The following is a 12,783-nucleotide window of genomic DNA, read 5'->3' on the forward strand; positions in this document are numbered from 1 at the left end:
AGCCGCCGGGAACCCGAGCCGAGGGAAGGCGAGCGCCGCCTTCGGCCTCCCCTTCATAAGGCCCAGCCCGCGGCGCTCATAGCTCCGGCTCAGAGCCCCCCCCACCAACGGGGGCCGAGTCTCCGCAGCAGCCGTGCCGGGGGCACACGGGGGAGGCCTGACAGCCCCGCGCGGCTCTGTTCATACGGAGCGGGGGTCGCGCCCTACCAGTGACCTGAGCTTCCGAGGGGAGGGGAAGGGGGCGGCTCGTCTCCCTGGCGCGCGGGGAACAGCAGCGCCAAACGGCCCGTCCCTGCACCCGGCCACCGACCTTCGGTCCCCACCACACCGCGTGCGCGCTCCTCCACCAATCCCGCCCCGCGGGCTGGCTCCTCCTTCCTGCGGCGCAAATAATACTTACTGAAGACACAACGAGGCGTGCTGGCGTCATTTCCGGAGCGGCGCCGCAGGGGGGAAGATGGCGACGGTGCCGGCTTCGTTGGCGGGCAGCTTCCAGGGGTCCGTTACTGCTCGGTGGGGGGTTCGCAAGCGGGGTATCGCTGAACCGGGGCGGGGCACATCACAGCCCATCCCGGAGCCGCTCTGGGAGCGTCCGACGGGCGGGGGCACCTGGGAACGGGCCCTCGGGGGACGAACCTGCCCTGGGGGGCTGCGTCCAGCGGCTCCCCCCGCAGAGCGCCGCGGCCGGAGAGGGCGGAAAGTCGAACCCTGCCCCGGGTCGTGACTCCCCGCCAGTCGCGGCTCGGCAGTGTGGCGGGAGGCCGCTGGGCCGGCGCACTAACGGGGCTCGGGGGCGGCCAGGGCGAGGGCGGGCTCCTGTGGGGCCAGGCGGAGGGCGAGGTGAATGAAGAGTCCGAGAGCCGGGTGTGCAGTTCCGCTGTAGCCTGAGCTCCGCCTCCGTACGCGGGGACACGGCGCGGTCCGACAGCTTCGCTCGCTGTGCGGTGGCCTGGCCGTGAGGCCAGGCTGTCATGGGCCCTTGTTACGCCAGCTCAGCTGGGGCGGCTGTCCTGGGTAATTCGCCCTTATCGCTGGTCTCCCTTCTACACAAGCCCTGCGGGCATCCTTGTCAACCCGCACTCCCTGCATCCTAGGGGGCACTGCAAATGCTGTATTGGTAGCAAGGCAGAGATGTACAGACGTGCCCCTGGAAGTGAAACTGCTCCTCTGGCCAGACCCTGAGAGCTCTCGCCCCCAGCCGTTGCAGTTACGCTGGGGGCTCCAGCGCCGGTACATCTGCATGTATTCAGTACCCATTGAGGTGTTCCTCCAGATGGATGGTTAGTACTAGGATTATGATGGGTGTTAGTCTCCCAGGTTTGTAGGTATCTATTAAAATTGTAGTTTAAGATTATTAATGCACGTTTTGTGACAAGTAACTCAGTGTTAATGTAAGTTGTTGCACTGTGGCAGATACCAGCCACCTTTGTCAGCCTGTTATCTCTGTATTATTACTGACATTTAGTAAATGGAGGTGCCTGCTAATGACTAAAATTGACTTAAAATATTGCTTGAATTCCTATTTTTCTTTAAAGGTAGGTGACTTATTGAGGTGAAATTTCACACAGGGTTAATTCTTATGCCCTTTGAGTTTTTCCTTGGTAGCTTTGGTTTGGTTTTTAATAGGAAGTCTCTGAAACTGGGTTCTGACCAAAAAAAAAATGGGGGGGGGGGAGTTTTTTACCTTTTTGTTATTGACCAATAGCTCTTCAAAACATTGTCTTGCTACAAAAAAATTGGTAGAGAGGCGTGTATTCTGAGTAGATCTGGTGTAATGTGTGGTTTTAAAAAAAATTGGATTTAGGGTTATTAGTTATTACTAAAAGTATATACACTGCATATGCTGGCTTAATGGTTCATTGGAATAAGGGACATATGAAATCTTCCCCACCAGGAGCTACAGTTTTCTTCAGATTTTATCCTACAGCAGCAGAGAAAGGCTTATGTAGTACAACAAAGACCATGCATGACCACCTTAATTTTGTCCTGTCATGACAGAAGGCCGGGCAATCTCCCTTTAGCAATCCTTCTGCAGCTAACCCTTTACCTTATACCTGATATCCATAACTAATAGTATTGGGGGAAGAAGTGAAGGAGGAGAAATCTGGCAAAGGGTATGTGCAGAAACAAAATGGGCGGGACAGAGTTGAGGTTGCAGTGCATGGTCTGTGTTTGATATTTGTGGTGGTGAAGAAGTGTGAGTAGATGAACAGAGGCTATGTACTCTAACATACCCTAACTTTTCCCTGATATTGTGAGTTTGGGTCAGGTATGTTGTGGGGTTAGCAGTCCTGATTGCTTAACAATGGATTTTTGTGTGTATTAAAGTAACCATATGTATAGGATTGCATATCACCCTATCACTGTCAAGCAAGGGCTATAATGTATTTATACTATCATCTGAAAAGGTGACACAAGTGATGCCTGTCAATTTGCCTCCTTGACAAAGCTTCTTTACAAGAGTTGGAAAAACACTTAATGGGATGAGAACCAGAGCTATGGGAAGATGGCAGTGTTATTTTGTAGCAACTCTCGAGGCTTTGAAATTTGTTTTATTCTTCATTGGAACACCACCACCAAAAGTATTCTTTTCGAATTTTTTTAGAAAAACAATTGTCAAGGGGAGTCTGCCTGCAGTTACTCTACAACTTGGTGGTTACGACACTGGTCTGGAATGTGGGAGACTCGGGTTCAAGTCCCTGTTCTGCCTGATTCAGAGCCAAGGTTTTTCATCCCTCAACCCAACTAGAGTCTCTTTCCGGACCCCAAAACCTTCCCAACAAAAGTTTAGTGGAAACAATGTCTTCATGAAACGTTTTAATTTTGACAAAACATAGTTTGCTGAACTGAAATTTAAATGAAAATGTTTCGACTAGTTATAGTGAGTGCTTCAACGCATGTCATTTTGTTTTACTTATTGCCCTTCTTCAGATCTGGTTTTTATTCATCCAGGTAAATTGTTTTAGGAACTGGGTATGTTGTAACATAAATGGAAGTGTAGGGTAAGTCTGAGGTTACTTTGCTTTTATTAGCCAGGGTTAATAAGATACAAGGTTAAAACAGTGTACGTTTCTTCTAATGAGCTATTTGGGCACTTGAACCTACCTCCTTTGATTTCAACATCTGATAGCTGAGCATTCTCAGTGAAAGGGTGTTTTACACTGGAATTCACTGGTCTTCACTGGTCTGACAGGGCCAAAGTATTTCTTTAGTCCATTAGGATATGGTGAAATTAAAAACTAATTTTTCACATTTGCTGACTCCTCCCTCTAACTTCAAAAGAAGCTAGCAAAACAAATTACTACATTTTATATGCTATCCTTAAATGTGATAGATTGTACTTGAAAATAAAGTAATGAATAAATAGGGAAAAGGTATTAAATCTGTTAGTGTTAATGTAAGTAATTAATGTACTGCTTTGATTCTTTTCTTAGATCATTTGCATATTTTTCAATTAAGGACAGGCTGCCTCAAATCCTAACTAGGGTTATTGATACTTTGCACCGACATAAAAATGAATTCTTTGAAGAACATGGAGAGGTAAGAGTACTGTTGTTTCGTATTATTTTTCTCATACTGAAACTTCGTAGAGATCTTTTTTCTGCTTTGTTTTTATTCCTGTTTTCCTCATGTTGTCTTCCCTCTTAATTTTTCTCATGTGCCCCCCCCCCTTTTTTTTTTCTCTCAACCCCTGAGTTGTCTTTTTCCTCTCCTTTCCTGGTTTTCTTATATTTATTAATGTTTTTTCTTGTCTTTCTGGCTCCTGAAACTTCCTCAGTTTTCTCTATTGTTTGGCTACATGGTGGTATGTGGCATATCCATCTTGGCCTTTGTGGGGATGGCAAGGTTTCAGGCTCCTCTTCTCATTAAAGTCTGCAGGTCTATGTCGGAAGAGACCATCATGATCATCTAGTCTGATCTCCTGCACATTGCAGTCTACAAAAACAACAAGGAGTCCGGTGGCACCTTAAAGACTAACAGATTTATTTGGGCATAAGCTTTCGTGGATAAAAAACTGAAGAAGTGAGGGTTTTTTTTTTTACCTATGAAAGCTTATGCCCAAATAAATCTGTTAGCCTTTAAGGTGCCACCGGACTCCTTGTTGTTTTTGTGGATACAGACTAACACGGCTACCCCCTGATAATTGCAGTCTACAGAACGTAATCTGCCCACTACTGTAATAGACCCCTAACAGTTCTCCCCAGTGAACCAGGCATTTTGTTGAACAGAATGGAGAATAAGCAAAAGGTCCTGCCTCAACATAGAATCAAATAACTTTCATGGCATATGGGGGTTCTTCTAGCTTGGAAGGTGTGAAACTGTAGTGAATGTCAGATGTAGGAAAAAAGCTTCACTTAGCATCACTTAGACTTTTGTCTTTGTTCAAGTGCAAGATCCCGAGAGTCTGATATTTATTTGATTTTTTTTTAAGATTCAAAACTTATTTCCCTTTGCAGTAAAATTTAGTATGTGGTTATGCAGGAATGTATTTTTGGACTCGGGACGCTTTTTTTATTTTCCATTTTATTTCAGAAAGGCATTGAGGCAGAGAAGAACACTATATCCATCCTCTCTAAGTTAAGGAATGAGCTGCAAACGGACAAACCATTGGTTCCCTTGGATGATAAACTCCCTGATGTTCCACTGTGGAATCGATACCTAGAATATCAACAAAATTTATTAGATGGAAATGAACAGCCAAGCTGGTTTCAGTCCCCTTGGTTATATGTGGAGTGTTACATGTACCGCCGCATTCATGAAGCACTACTTCATAAGTAAGTATACACTCTAACATGAGTTACCCTGTGTATAGTTCTTCTGATTTTCGTGCATCTGAGAAGCAGAAAAAGGGGAGTAAGGAAAAGGGAGTAAGCTTAAAATTAAGCAATTCTGTTTTAAAGATTCACCATCTTTCCTTTTCTTTGAATCCCCCCCTTCCCCTCTCCCCCCTCCCGATTCACTCACTGTCTTTCTTCATTTTGTTTGTGCTGAAGACCTTGAAGTTTATTAAGTCAGTCACTTTTCTGCTCCAGTTCTTGTGATTCGCTTTGCTGAGACATCTGAGCCTGACTTTTCAGTTTCTTGCGGAGTAATTCAGGTTGAGAATTAAGTTACTGATGCTTCCTACAGGATTATTAGTTTAAAATGCAGACCTTTCTTACAAATGTAGAGCAGTAGTCTTTTTCAATGTTCTGCTAACGCCACTGTTAGAAGTCTTAGCAACAATTTCCCTGGTTAAGTTGCTAATGAGGCTTTGCTTCCTTTGCAACGTAGTATAATTCAAACTCTGATATCCTTCTCTTAAATAAGTAATATGCGAGGTTGAGCTAATGTTTTCTGTGTGCCCTCTAAAAAAGTTAAACTGGCTGGTGTTTTTATTTGAAAACAAAGGGCCAATCCGGTTCTCATTTGAAGTTAATGGCAAAACTCCCATTAATTTCAACAGGAATAGTAGCAGGCACTAAAAGATGAAAATGTGGTGGCAGTAGGGTTAGTTGTAATTACACATACGGATACACTTCTTACCTCTGATATTTTTGGGGAAAATTTTCAAAAGAGCCTAATTGAGTTAGGCCTCTATGCCCCACTGACTTTCAGTGAGACTTAAGCACTTCTGAAAATTGTGCCCTTTTTGTGTAGAAAAATACTTAAGCCACAATATTAAGAATTCAGTTCTCCAAAACAAAGCTTCACCCCACATATGAAACAAATAATGAAAGCAGGGCTTTGGAGTGGAGCAGTGGAGCTGCAGGTTTTTGCCTGGAGTTGGAGCACAGCTCCAAAGCCCTGAATGAAAGATCATAGTGTGAAAGAAGGCTTCTAAAATTTTCATTTGTTCTATGTCACACAAAGATCTCTGTAAACTAAATGGGTAAATTGTTTTTAGTTTCCAAAATGAGGTGGGGAAAGAACATTTTTCCAAACCAGAAAATGTCAGTTTCGGTGTCGGTTGCACTTTTGGGAATCCATTCATTGTATTTCCTGTTATTTTGGAATTGTGTTCTCTAAATCTCCCTCCACACCAAAAGTGAAGAATTCTTTTGTAATCTCTTAGGGAAAGTTAACAACATGAAGGGCTTTTTTGTTCATCAAATCAAAATCCCGGAGGATCTTTGACTAAAACTTTTTTTTTGCGTGGTATACGGAGTCATTTGTCAAAAAAAAAGTATTTATCTTTTCCAATACATTATAAAGGTAAAGTGTGTTTTTTTTTTTTTTTTTTTTTTTTTTTTTTTTTTTTTTTTTTAAGTTTAACAGAAGAATTATCATGCTAATTTTTAGAATGGTGCAGATGAAAAATTTTCACAAGACCAACCCCTTCCCTTCATAAAGGGTTTAGGTATGTCCACGTGAAAAGTTGCCACACAACCATAAATACAAATGTACTGAAAAAAACTGGACCAATTATTTAACCTTAGTTGGCTTGTCACCGTTCATCAATTTGTCCCTCATAGATTGAAAACCCTCAAGGGCAGCTAAAGTGTGTATACAGTGCCCCATATCATGGGGGGGGGAGAAGAGGCCCATCGTGATTGAGACATTTGGCCACGACCATAATATATATGGTTGTTGTAGATAAATATCTGTAGGTGTTGCTTAAAATACATGAGACAGAATACCAGACGAAGTAAGTATTACTGGAGCCATGTAGGAGTCTGGCATGCCACATTACTCTAGAAGTTCAGATTAGGACCCCAAGTTTAACATTCATCTAAAAAACCAAGTTATGTTTAACACTTGCTGCTGCTGTGAGAAAATGGAAAGCGCATTAATATTCATATCTTTTCCCTTCTATTTTAGTCCTCCTATTGATGACTATGATGTATTTAAAGAAGCAAAGGTTCAAAGCTTCTTTGAGTCCCAACAAGCTATTATTGCCTTATGCACTTACTTGCAGGAAATTCTTAAAAACATTGAGGACCTAGATGAAAAACAACTTCAGGAAGAATTTTTTAAGCTGCTGCAGGTAAACTTGGCATTTCTTATTCACAGTTTCTGCTTGTGGCAAGTTACAAAATTTGAGTTCTGCAGAACTTAAACTTTAAAAAAATTCTAGGCCTTATGTTTGCAAATATCCTATCATATGTTGACTGATGCAGTTTACTGCTGAGTCCGCAAACATTTCTTGTGCCTCTGCTACTAGCTAAAGATCTGAGCAGCAGAGTGACACTAACAAGGCTCTGGTTAGATATAGTGTTTTTGAATAAGATCACATGATTAGCCATGTAATTGACAAGAATCATGTCAATTCCATGTTGCTGGTGGTCTATTACAAGTTCCAAGCCCTGCTTATTCTTTTTCATGTACATCCAGTGTTACCAGTCATGAGTCAGGCTCCAAAAAGTCATGAGATTTGCTTAAGTCATGCTTTACAAAAATTATTGTGGTGGTGGTGTTTTGTCTCTAACCATTAGGGATAGAAACTTAGTTATTTAACTGAAAGTTGAAGTTCTCACAATCTCATTGCCCTAGGAGCTGAGGCTTTAGGAAAACACCAAATACCATGAGACTTAATAAAATCATAAGTTGGCAACGCTACATACCTAGCTGTTTGTTGAGACTTCATAAAAGAGCACATTTTCATATTCTTGCAATATAGATCAACTTATCAAACTCCAGGTAATCAAAACTCACTTATCCTCCCATTATTAGTCCTATGTGTACTCCTGCCAAGGCTTTTTGGAGTTGTGTTTTATAATATAAATTTCTTTAGCTCTGTCAGTGTGTTTATACCAAACCTAATCTGTCGTAAGCCCAAGATAAAGATGAGAAAGAGGCTTGTATTTCCCCCTTCCAACTCATTTCTGGTGTGTCTTTGGAAGTGAAGAGTATTGTTTTGGTTTCTCTCCCAGAAATCATTCTGAACTTTATGTACAAAATGTTGAGCTTTAATAGGGAGTATGTATGTGGAGTCAGGTCCCACTGTCTCTAGAACAAAACAAAATACTACAGAATAATGAGATTTAGCAAAATGGACTTTTTTCTCTTCAGGTTTCATTGTGGGGGAATAAGTGCGACCTCTCCATTTCAGCTGGTGAAGACAACTCTCAGAAAGCCAGTCCTTTAAAATCGCTGGACAACTTGAAAACTTTCATCTTAGTGGATGATACGGAAAGCATTTGGTCAGTGCTTATTAACAACAAGAAAAGAAGAACTTCAGAAGAAATTACTAGAGTTGACATAGTCCTGGATAATGCTGGATATGAACTTATTACTGATCTAGTACTGGCTGACTTTCTGTTATCATCAAAGTTAGTAACTGAAATCCATTTCCATGGAAAGTGTATTCCATGGTATGTATCGGATACTACAAAACAAGATTTTAACTGGACTATTAAACAGCTGCAGTCCGCTAATAATAGGTGGATGTCTAGGTGTGGGATGAACTGGGAGGGCAGTATTAAAAAAGGAGTTTGGGTTTACCATGATCACATGTTTTGGACTCTGCCACATGAATTTTGTAGTATGGCTCAGGTTGCTACTGACTTGTACACTGAGCTGCAGAAGTCACATTTAATTATTTTTAAAGGTGATCTGAACTACAGGAAACTAACTGGAGATAGAAAATGGGAGTTTACTGTTCCATTTCATCAAGCCTTAAACAAATTTCATCCTGCACCTCTTTGCAGCTTGAGAACACTAAAATCTGATGTTCAGGTTGGTCTGAAACCTGGACAAGGTGAACAGTTTGTGACTTCTGAACCTGACTGGATGATAAGTGGGAAATATGGAGTAGTTCAGTTTGATGCATCTTTGTGATTCAGCTGTGAGGTTGATAGTTTACTTAGGGATAGGTTTAATTTGCACTGTTTCAGAGAGCTGTACTTTTGCTGTTCAATTTTGGGCTCTTCGTTTACCTGCTTCTGGCAAGTGGCTTGTTACTACTGATTTACAAAAGATAAAGATGTTGTGCAACAGTTCACAAACTTTCCTTTTAACACTCAAGTTATTAAATTGTAGATATTTTATGATCTAAAATGTCAACGGATGTTGCAGATGAACATGACTTCAATTGTCCCTAAGAATACTTTATTTTTCAGTAAGTAAAGAGAATTAATGCTCAGTGGAAGTTACAATTTATTTTAGGAACTGGTTCCACCTTGGCATGCATTTACTGTTCCAGTACTGTTTGGCATTTTCAAGTGCCATATGTTGCATGGTATTTAATTTTTTTTGAATGCATGAATCTAACTTCTGGGTTTTCTGCATCACTGCAGCAGAGGTCTTATTTTAAAGCTGTTTGATTTGTCTCTCTCTCTGAGTATTTTACATAAATTGACAATGTTTTCTCATCTGTGTGGTCAATATGTGCAAATAATTCTCTTTAATAGTTTTTGCCGTTCTGAAAGCTAAGTAGGTGTAGTCAGCAGTGGGTTAAGGAAGGATCATTTGGGGTGAGACCATGATCCTGTAAAGAAGACTCAGATGCCCAACGGAGTCAGAGCAGTAAGACACAGGTAAGTCGTGCCAGCTAGCTGTCTGCCAAGTGGGGTAGTCTCCCCCAACCCCCCCATGACAAAGTCAGACTCTGAAATTGGGAGTAAGAGTCCATCTTTAAAGATGTTGGAAGAATTGTTAGAGACAAGCCAGGGGTATGATTTTCTCCCCCACTCTGCCCCACTTCTTGCGAACACATACTCAGTCTTGCTCTCACAGCTAAGTTGTGCCTTTACTGCTGCTACCCTGTGCAACTGCAACTACACTGCTGTTTATACTTGCACTAGCACAATGAGAGCTAGCCATGAGTATGTGTAAGTGAGAAGGGAAACCACACCCCTGGTTGTGAGGGAGCAGATATCTTGGTAAACTCATTCAGGATTTCTGCTTAATCCTTCTTTGTAGTAGAGATGGCACAGGTAGCAATATATGTACAATTAAATTTGTCTGACTTTCCATTAATGATGCAACCCTATTTTAGCTGCTTATAACACTGCAAGATAGATCTGTTTCAGCTGAGATTTCTGTGCTGGGTGTCTGCCTCCTGCTGATATTTATTTATTTTTATTTTTTAAAGTTTCAGCAAAAATGGTTCAGCTTTTCTCAGAACAAGGTTAGGGGAAAAAATATTGAGCATTCTCAACCCAGCAGCCCTATGCTGGAGAAGGATTTTCCCTGGAGTTCCTCCTCCCAGCAACCAAATGTTGGGAGTAGGAACTGAGGGCCGTGGTATTTTCTCTCCTATGCTATTGTAGTCCATGCAGTGAGGTGGTGGCAGTGGTCTTATTGTAATAGAGGGGTGAGAAGCTAGGCCTAGGGAAGGGGTAGGGCAGGCGGTCTCAGATGAGCTGGGTGTAGCGGGGGTGCTGCATGTATTGAGGGGGAGGGGACTGGGACAAGGATAGACGGGAAGGACAAGGGGAGAAGGGTCTGATGCGGGGGAGAAGTACGCACTGGGGTCTAACCATTATTGCACAGGCCCCTCAAAACATGGACTAAATCCCAAATTCCTGTGCTGTCAGCAAATAGCAGTGCAACCTCCATTTCATCTCCCTCTAATAGAGAGTGCATGTACAGGGTGATAACCTACCACTGCTGTGAATTACTGTTAGCTCAAGCAGAAGATCTCTGTGAGGTGGGTCTAAAGGTTCCTGCTCTGCTGATGACTGACTGCTTGGGTCTCACTGTGAGCCACATGTTGGAACTTTTTTCTCCCAATTTGCTGCTTTTTTTTTTTTTTTTTTTTTTTTTTTTAAACTTAGGATATTACAAATACAAAATCTACAGAAAGAACATTAAGGTTTAAAAATGAAGCACTCAACAGCTAGGAAATACCAGAATACCAGGAAGATTTGTCCTGTGGTTAGGGTGCTAGCTTGGGACTCGGGCCTCTGTTCTGTTGCCTGCTTTCACAGATTTTCCGGGTTACTGTGGATATATCACTTAAAGTGTGCCTCGGTTCCCCATCTGTATAATGGAGATAGTAGTATTTCCCTACCTCACAGGGGTGCTATGAAGCACTCAGGTTCTGCAGTAACAGTGGCTATATAAGTGCCTTAGCTAGAATTAAGGTTCCCTAGGCAACTGTCATTCTCTTCCCCCACCCTTGAGCATATGTTTTGATAGTCTTTAATTACATGACATCGTTTTTTTTTTTTTTTTTTTTTTTTTTTGGCACGGTACCTCTACCCCAGTGCTCACTTGAAGAGCAGCTAGTGGATTTCATTTTTTGTCATTGTCCAGTATGTGACCCCATGCTTTAATTACTGCACACTATTCAAACCTTGCTCTGAATATAGAAGTATTAATCAGAGTGCTTCTCAAATATTAATGAATGTCTCAACCTCTGAAGTTAGGTGGTGGTATTCCCATTTTACAGATAAGGAATTGAGGCAAAGAGACTAAGGTAAAAACATACACTAACTTTGGGTGTACCATTTAAGATGCCTAGGGACTGACTTTTTTCAGAAAACTTAGTATTTTATAGGACTTTATATATTCAGAACACATCTCCCATTTAGCTCAGTTGCAGTTGTGAGTGCTTAGAACTTCTTCAGTCAGACCCCTGGGTATCTTATTGGCCACCTTGAAAATGAGGAACACAGTGACCACCTGTAAAAAGTTTAGTTTAAGTGTCTTGCCCGGCATCACCCAGGAACTCTATAGTAGAGACTCCAGTTCTCCAAGGAGCATTCCATCCTCCCTAAACCATGAAAATAGCCTTTCTCTTCCTGCATTCCTCTGCCTCATTCACTACACACCTTCCAACTTCTGCAACAAATGAGGCAGGGATCTAACAGCTAAGAGCATCATTAGCAACACAACCACTAGTCATTCTCGGGACACATCCTGTACACTAAATGAGGAAGGGTGGAAATAATGGTATGTAATAATGTAATTAAAGACGCCATCATAATTCACACCCTAAAGGAGGCCACATTAAGATTACACAGGCAACCTTAATTCTGGCACTTCCTAATTTGAAGGCTTGACTTTGCACCTTAACAATCATTTAAGGTAGTTTTTATATGTAATACTGAATACACAGCAGAACCTTAGTGAATTGCTACTGGGCTTGCAGACTAACTGTCCTCTCCTAAAAAACTAACAGTGTTGTATTCCATGCAAACACGTCATAGTAGACCCTACCTATTACAATAAGATACTTCATCAGAAAAATGTGTTTAGTTGTTAGGAGCAAAGTATATTGTGAAGTATTTTCCTGAATGTTTATTAATCACTCCTTTGTAATACGTAACTTGCAGTATGCTTGTGATTAGGGGGAGCCTAGTAATTCTTTTTATTAATGTAGGAACAAAATAGAATGAGGATATACTTTTAATACCTCTGTTTAGGGAAATGCTTCCTGCACTTGCATTATATCTATGTAATTATTCTAACATTGATTGCATATTTATAATGACCTAACAGCTCACTGGGGATTTCTAACCCAATTTCTTGGGGTTTTCCTTGTGTGCCATTTGAATTTTCATAACAGAGAAGGACATTTCTAATCATCACCAAGATATGGGCATTTCCATCCACCACCTGAGCAAGTGTAGCTCTAATTCATACTTTTTGAACTACAATGGTGGCTCTTACCTATAATCATACAAACTCCAGGAAAATCATTTGTTGCACACACAGTTCGCAGCCTCTGGAAATCAGTAAGTCAACATTAATGTATAAAAAGTTGTAAACATATTTCTCAAAAGACAAATCACATATTAAAAACATGCAATACATTTATAAACTTGAAACTCAAGTATGGGTTTCTTCAGTAAGAATGATTTATGCTGAACTGTAATTTCCCTTTCATCAAAATAGATATTATTTTGTCAAACC

The 12,783-nt window shown here is 41.5% G+C and overlaps 2 protein-coding genes across 19 annotated transcripts in view; one reads left to right on the top strand and one right to left on the bottom strand.

The window, feature by feature from the left end:
* Positions 1–479, bottom strand: part of RMND1 (required for meiotic nuclear division 1 homolog) — a 39,478-nt gene extending 38,999 nt beyond the window's left edge. For 3 of the 16 annotated variants that reach the window (XR_010599722.1, XM_065588820.1, XM_005301393.5), the window contains exon 1: positions 215–360. The gene's annotated coding sequence lies outside the window, so the exon portion shown is untranslated. The other 13 variants (XR_010599724.1, XM_065588815.1, XM_042848250.2 and 10 more) reach the window with 11 other exon arrangements.
* Positions 356–9,293, top strand: ARMT1 (acidic residue methyltransferase 1). 3 transcript variants are annotated; one of them, XM_065588828.1, is made up of 6 exons: positions 418–498; positions 1,095–1,280; positions 3,435–3,540; positions 4,534–4,775; positions 6,802–6,967; positions 7,993–9,293. In XM_065588828.1, exons 4-6 carry the CDS (start codon positions 4,741–4,743, stop codon positions 8,758–8,760), a joined length of 969 nt encoding a protein of 322 aa, XP_065444900.1. In that variant the 5' UTR covers positions 418–498; positions 1,095–1,280; positions 3,435–3,540; positions 4,534–4,740; the 3' UTR covers positions 8,761–9,293. The 3 variants fall into 3 exon arrangements, with proteins under 3 accessions (XP_005301466.1, XP_065444900.1, XP_065444901.1); XM_005301409.4 differs by lacking the exon at positions 1,095–1,280 and having other exon boundaries at positions 356–498; XM_065588829.1 differs by lacking the exon at positions 418–498 and having other exon boundaries at positions 1,201–1,317.
* Positions 9,294–12,783: the final 3,490 nt, after the last annotated feature.

This window comes from Chrysemys picta, chromosome 3 (genome assembly GCF_011386835.1).
Source record: "Chrysemys picta bellii isolate R12L10 chromosome 3, ASM1138683v2, whole genome shotgun sequence".
Taxonomy (NCBI): Eukaryota; Metazoa; Chordata; order Testudines; family Emydidae; genus Chrysemys; species Chrysemys picta.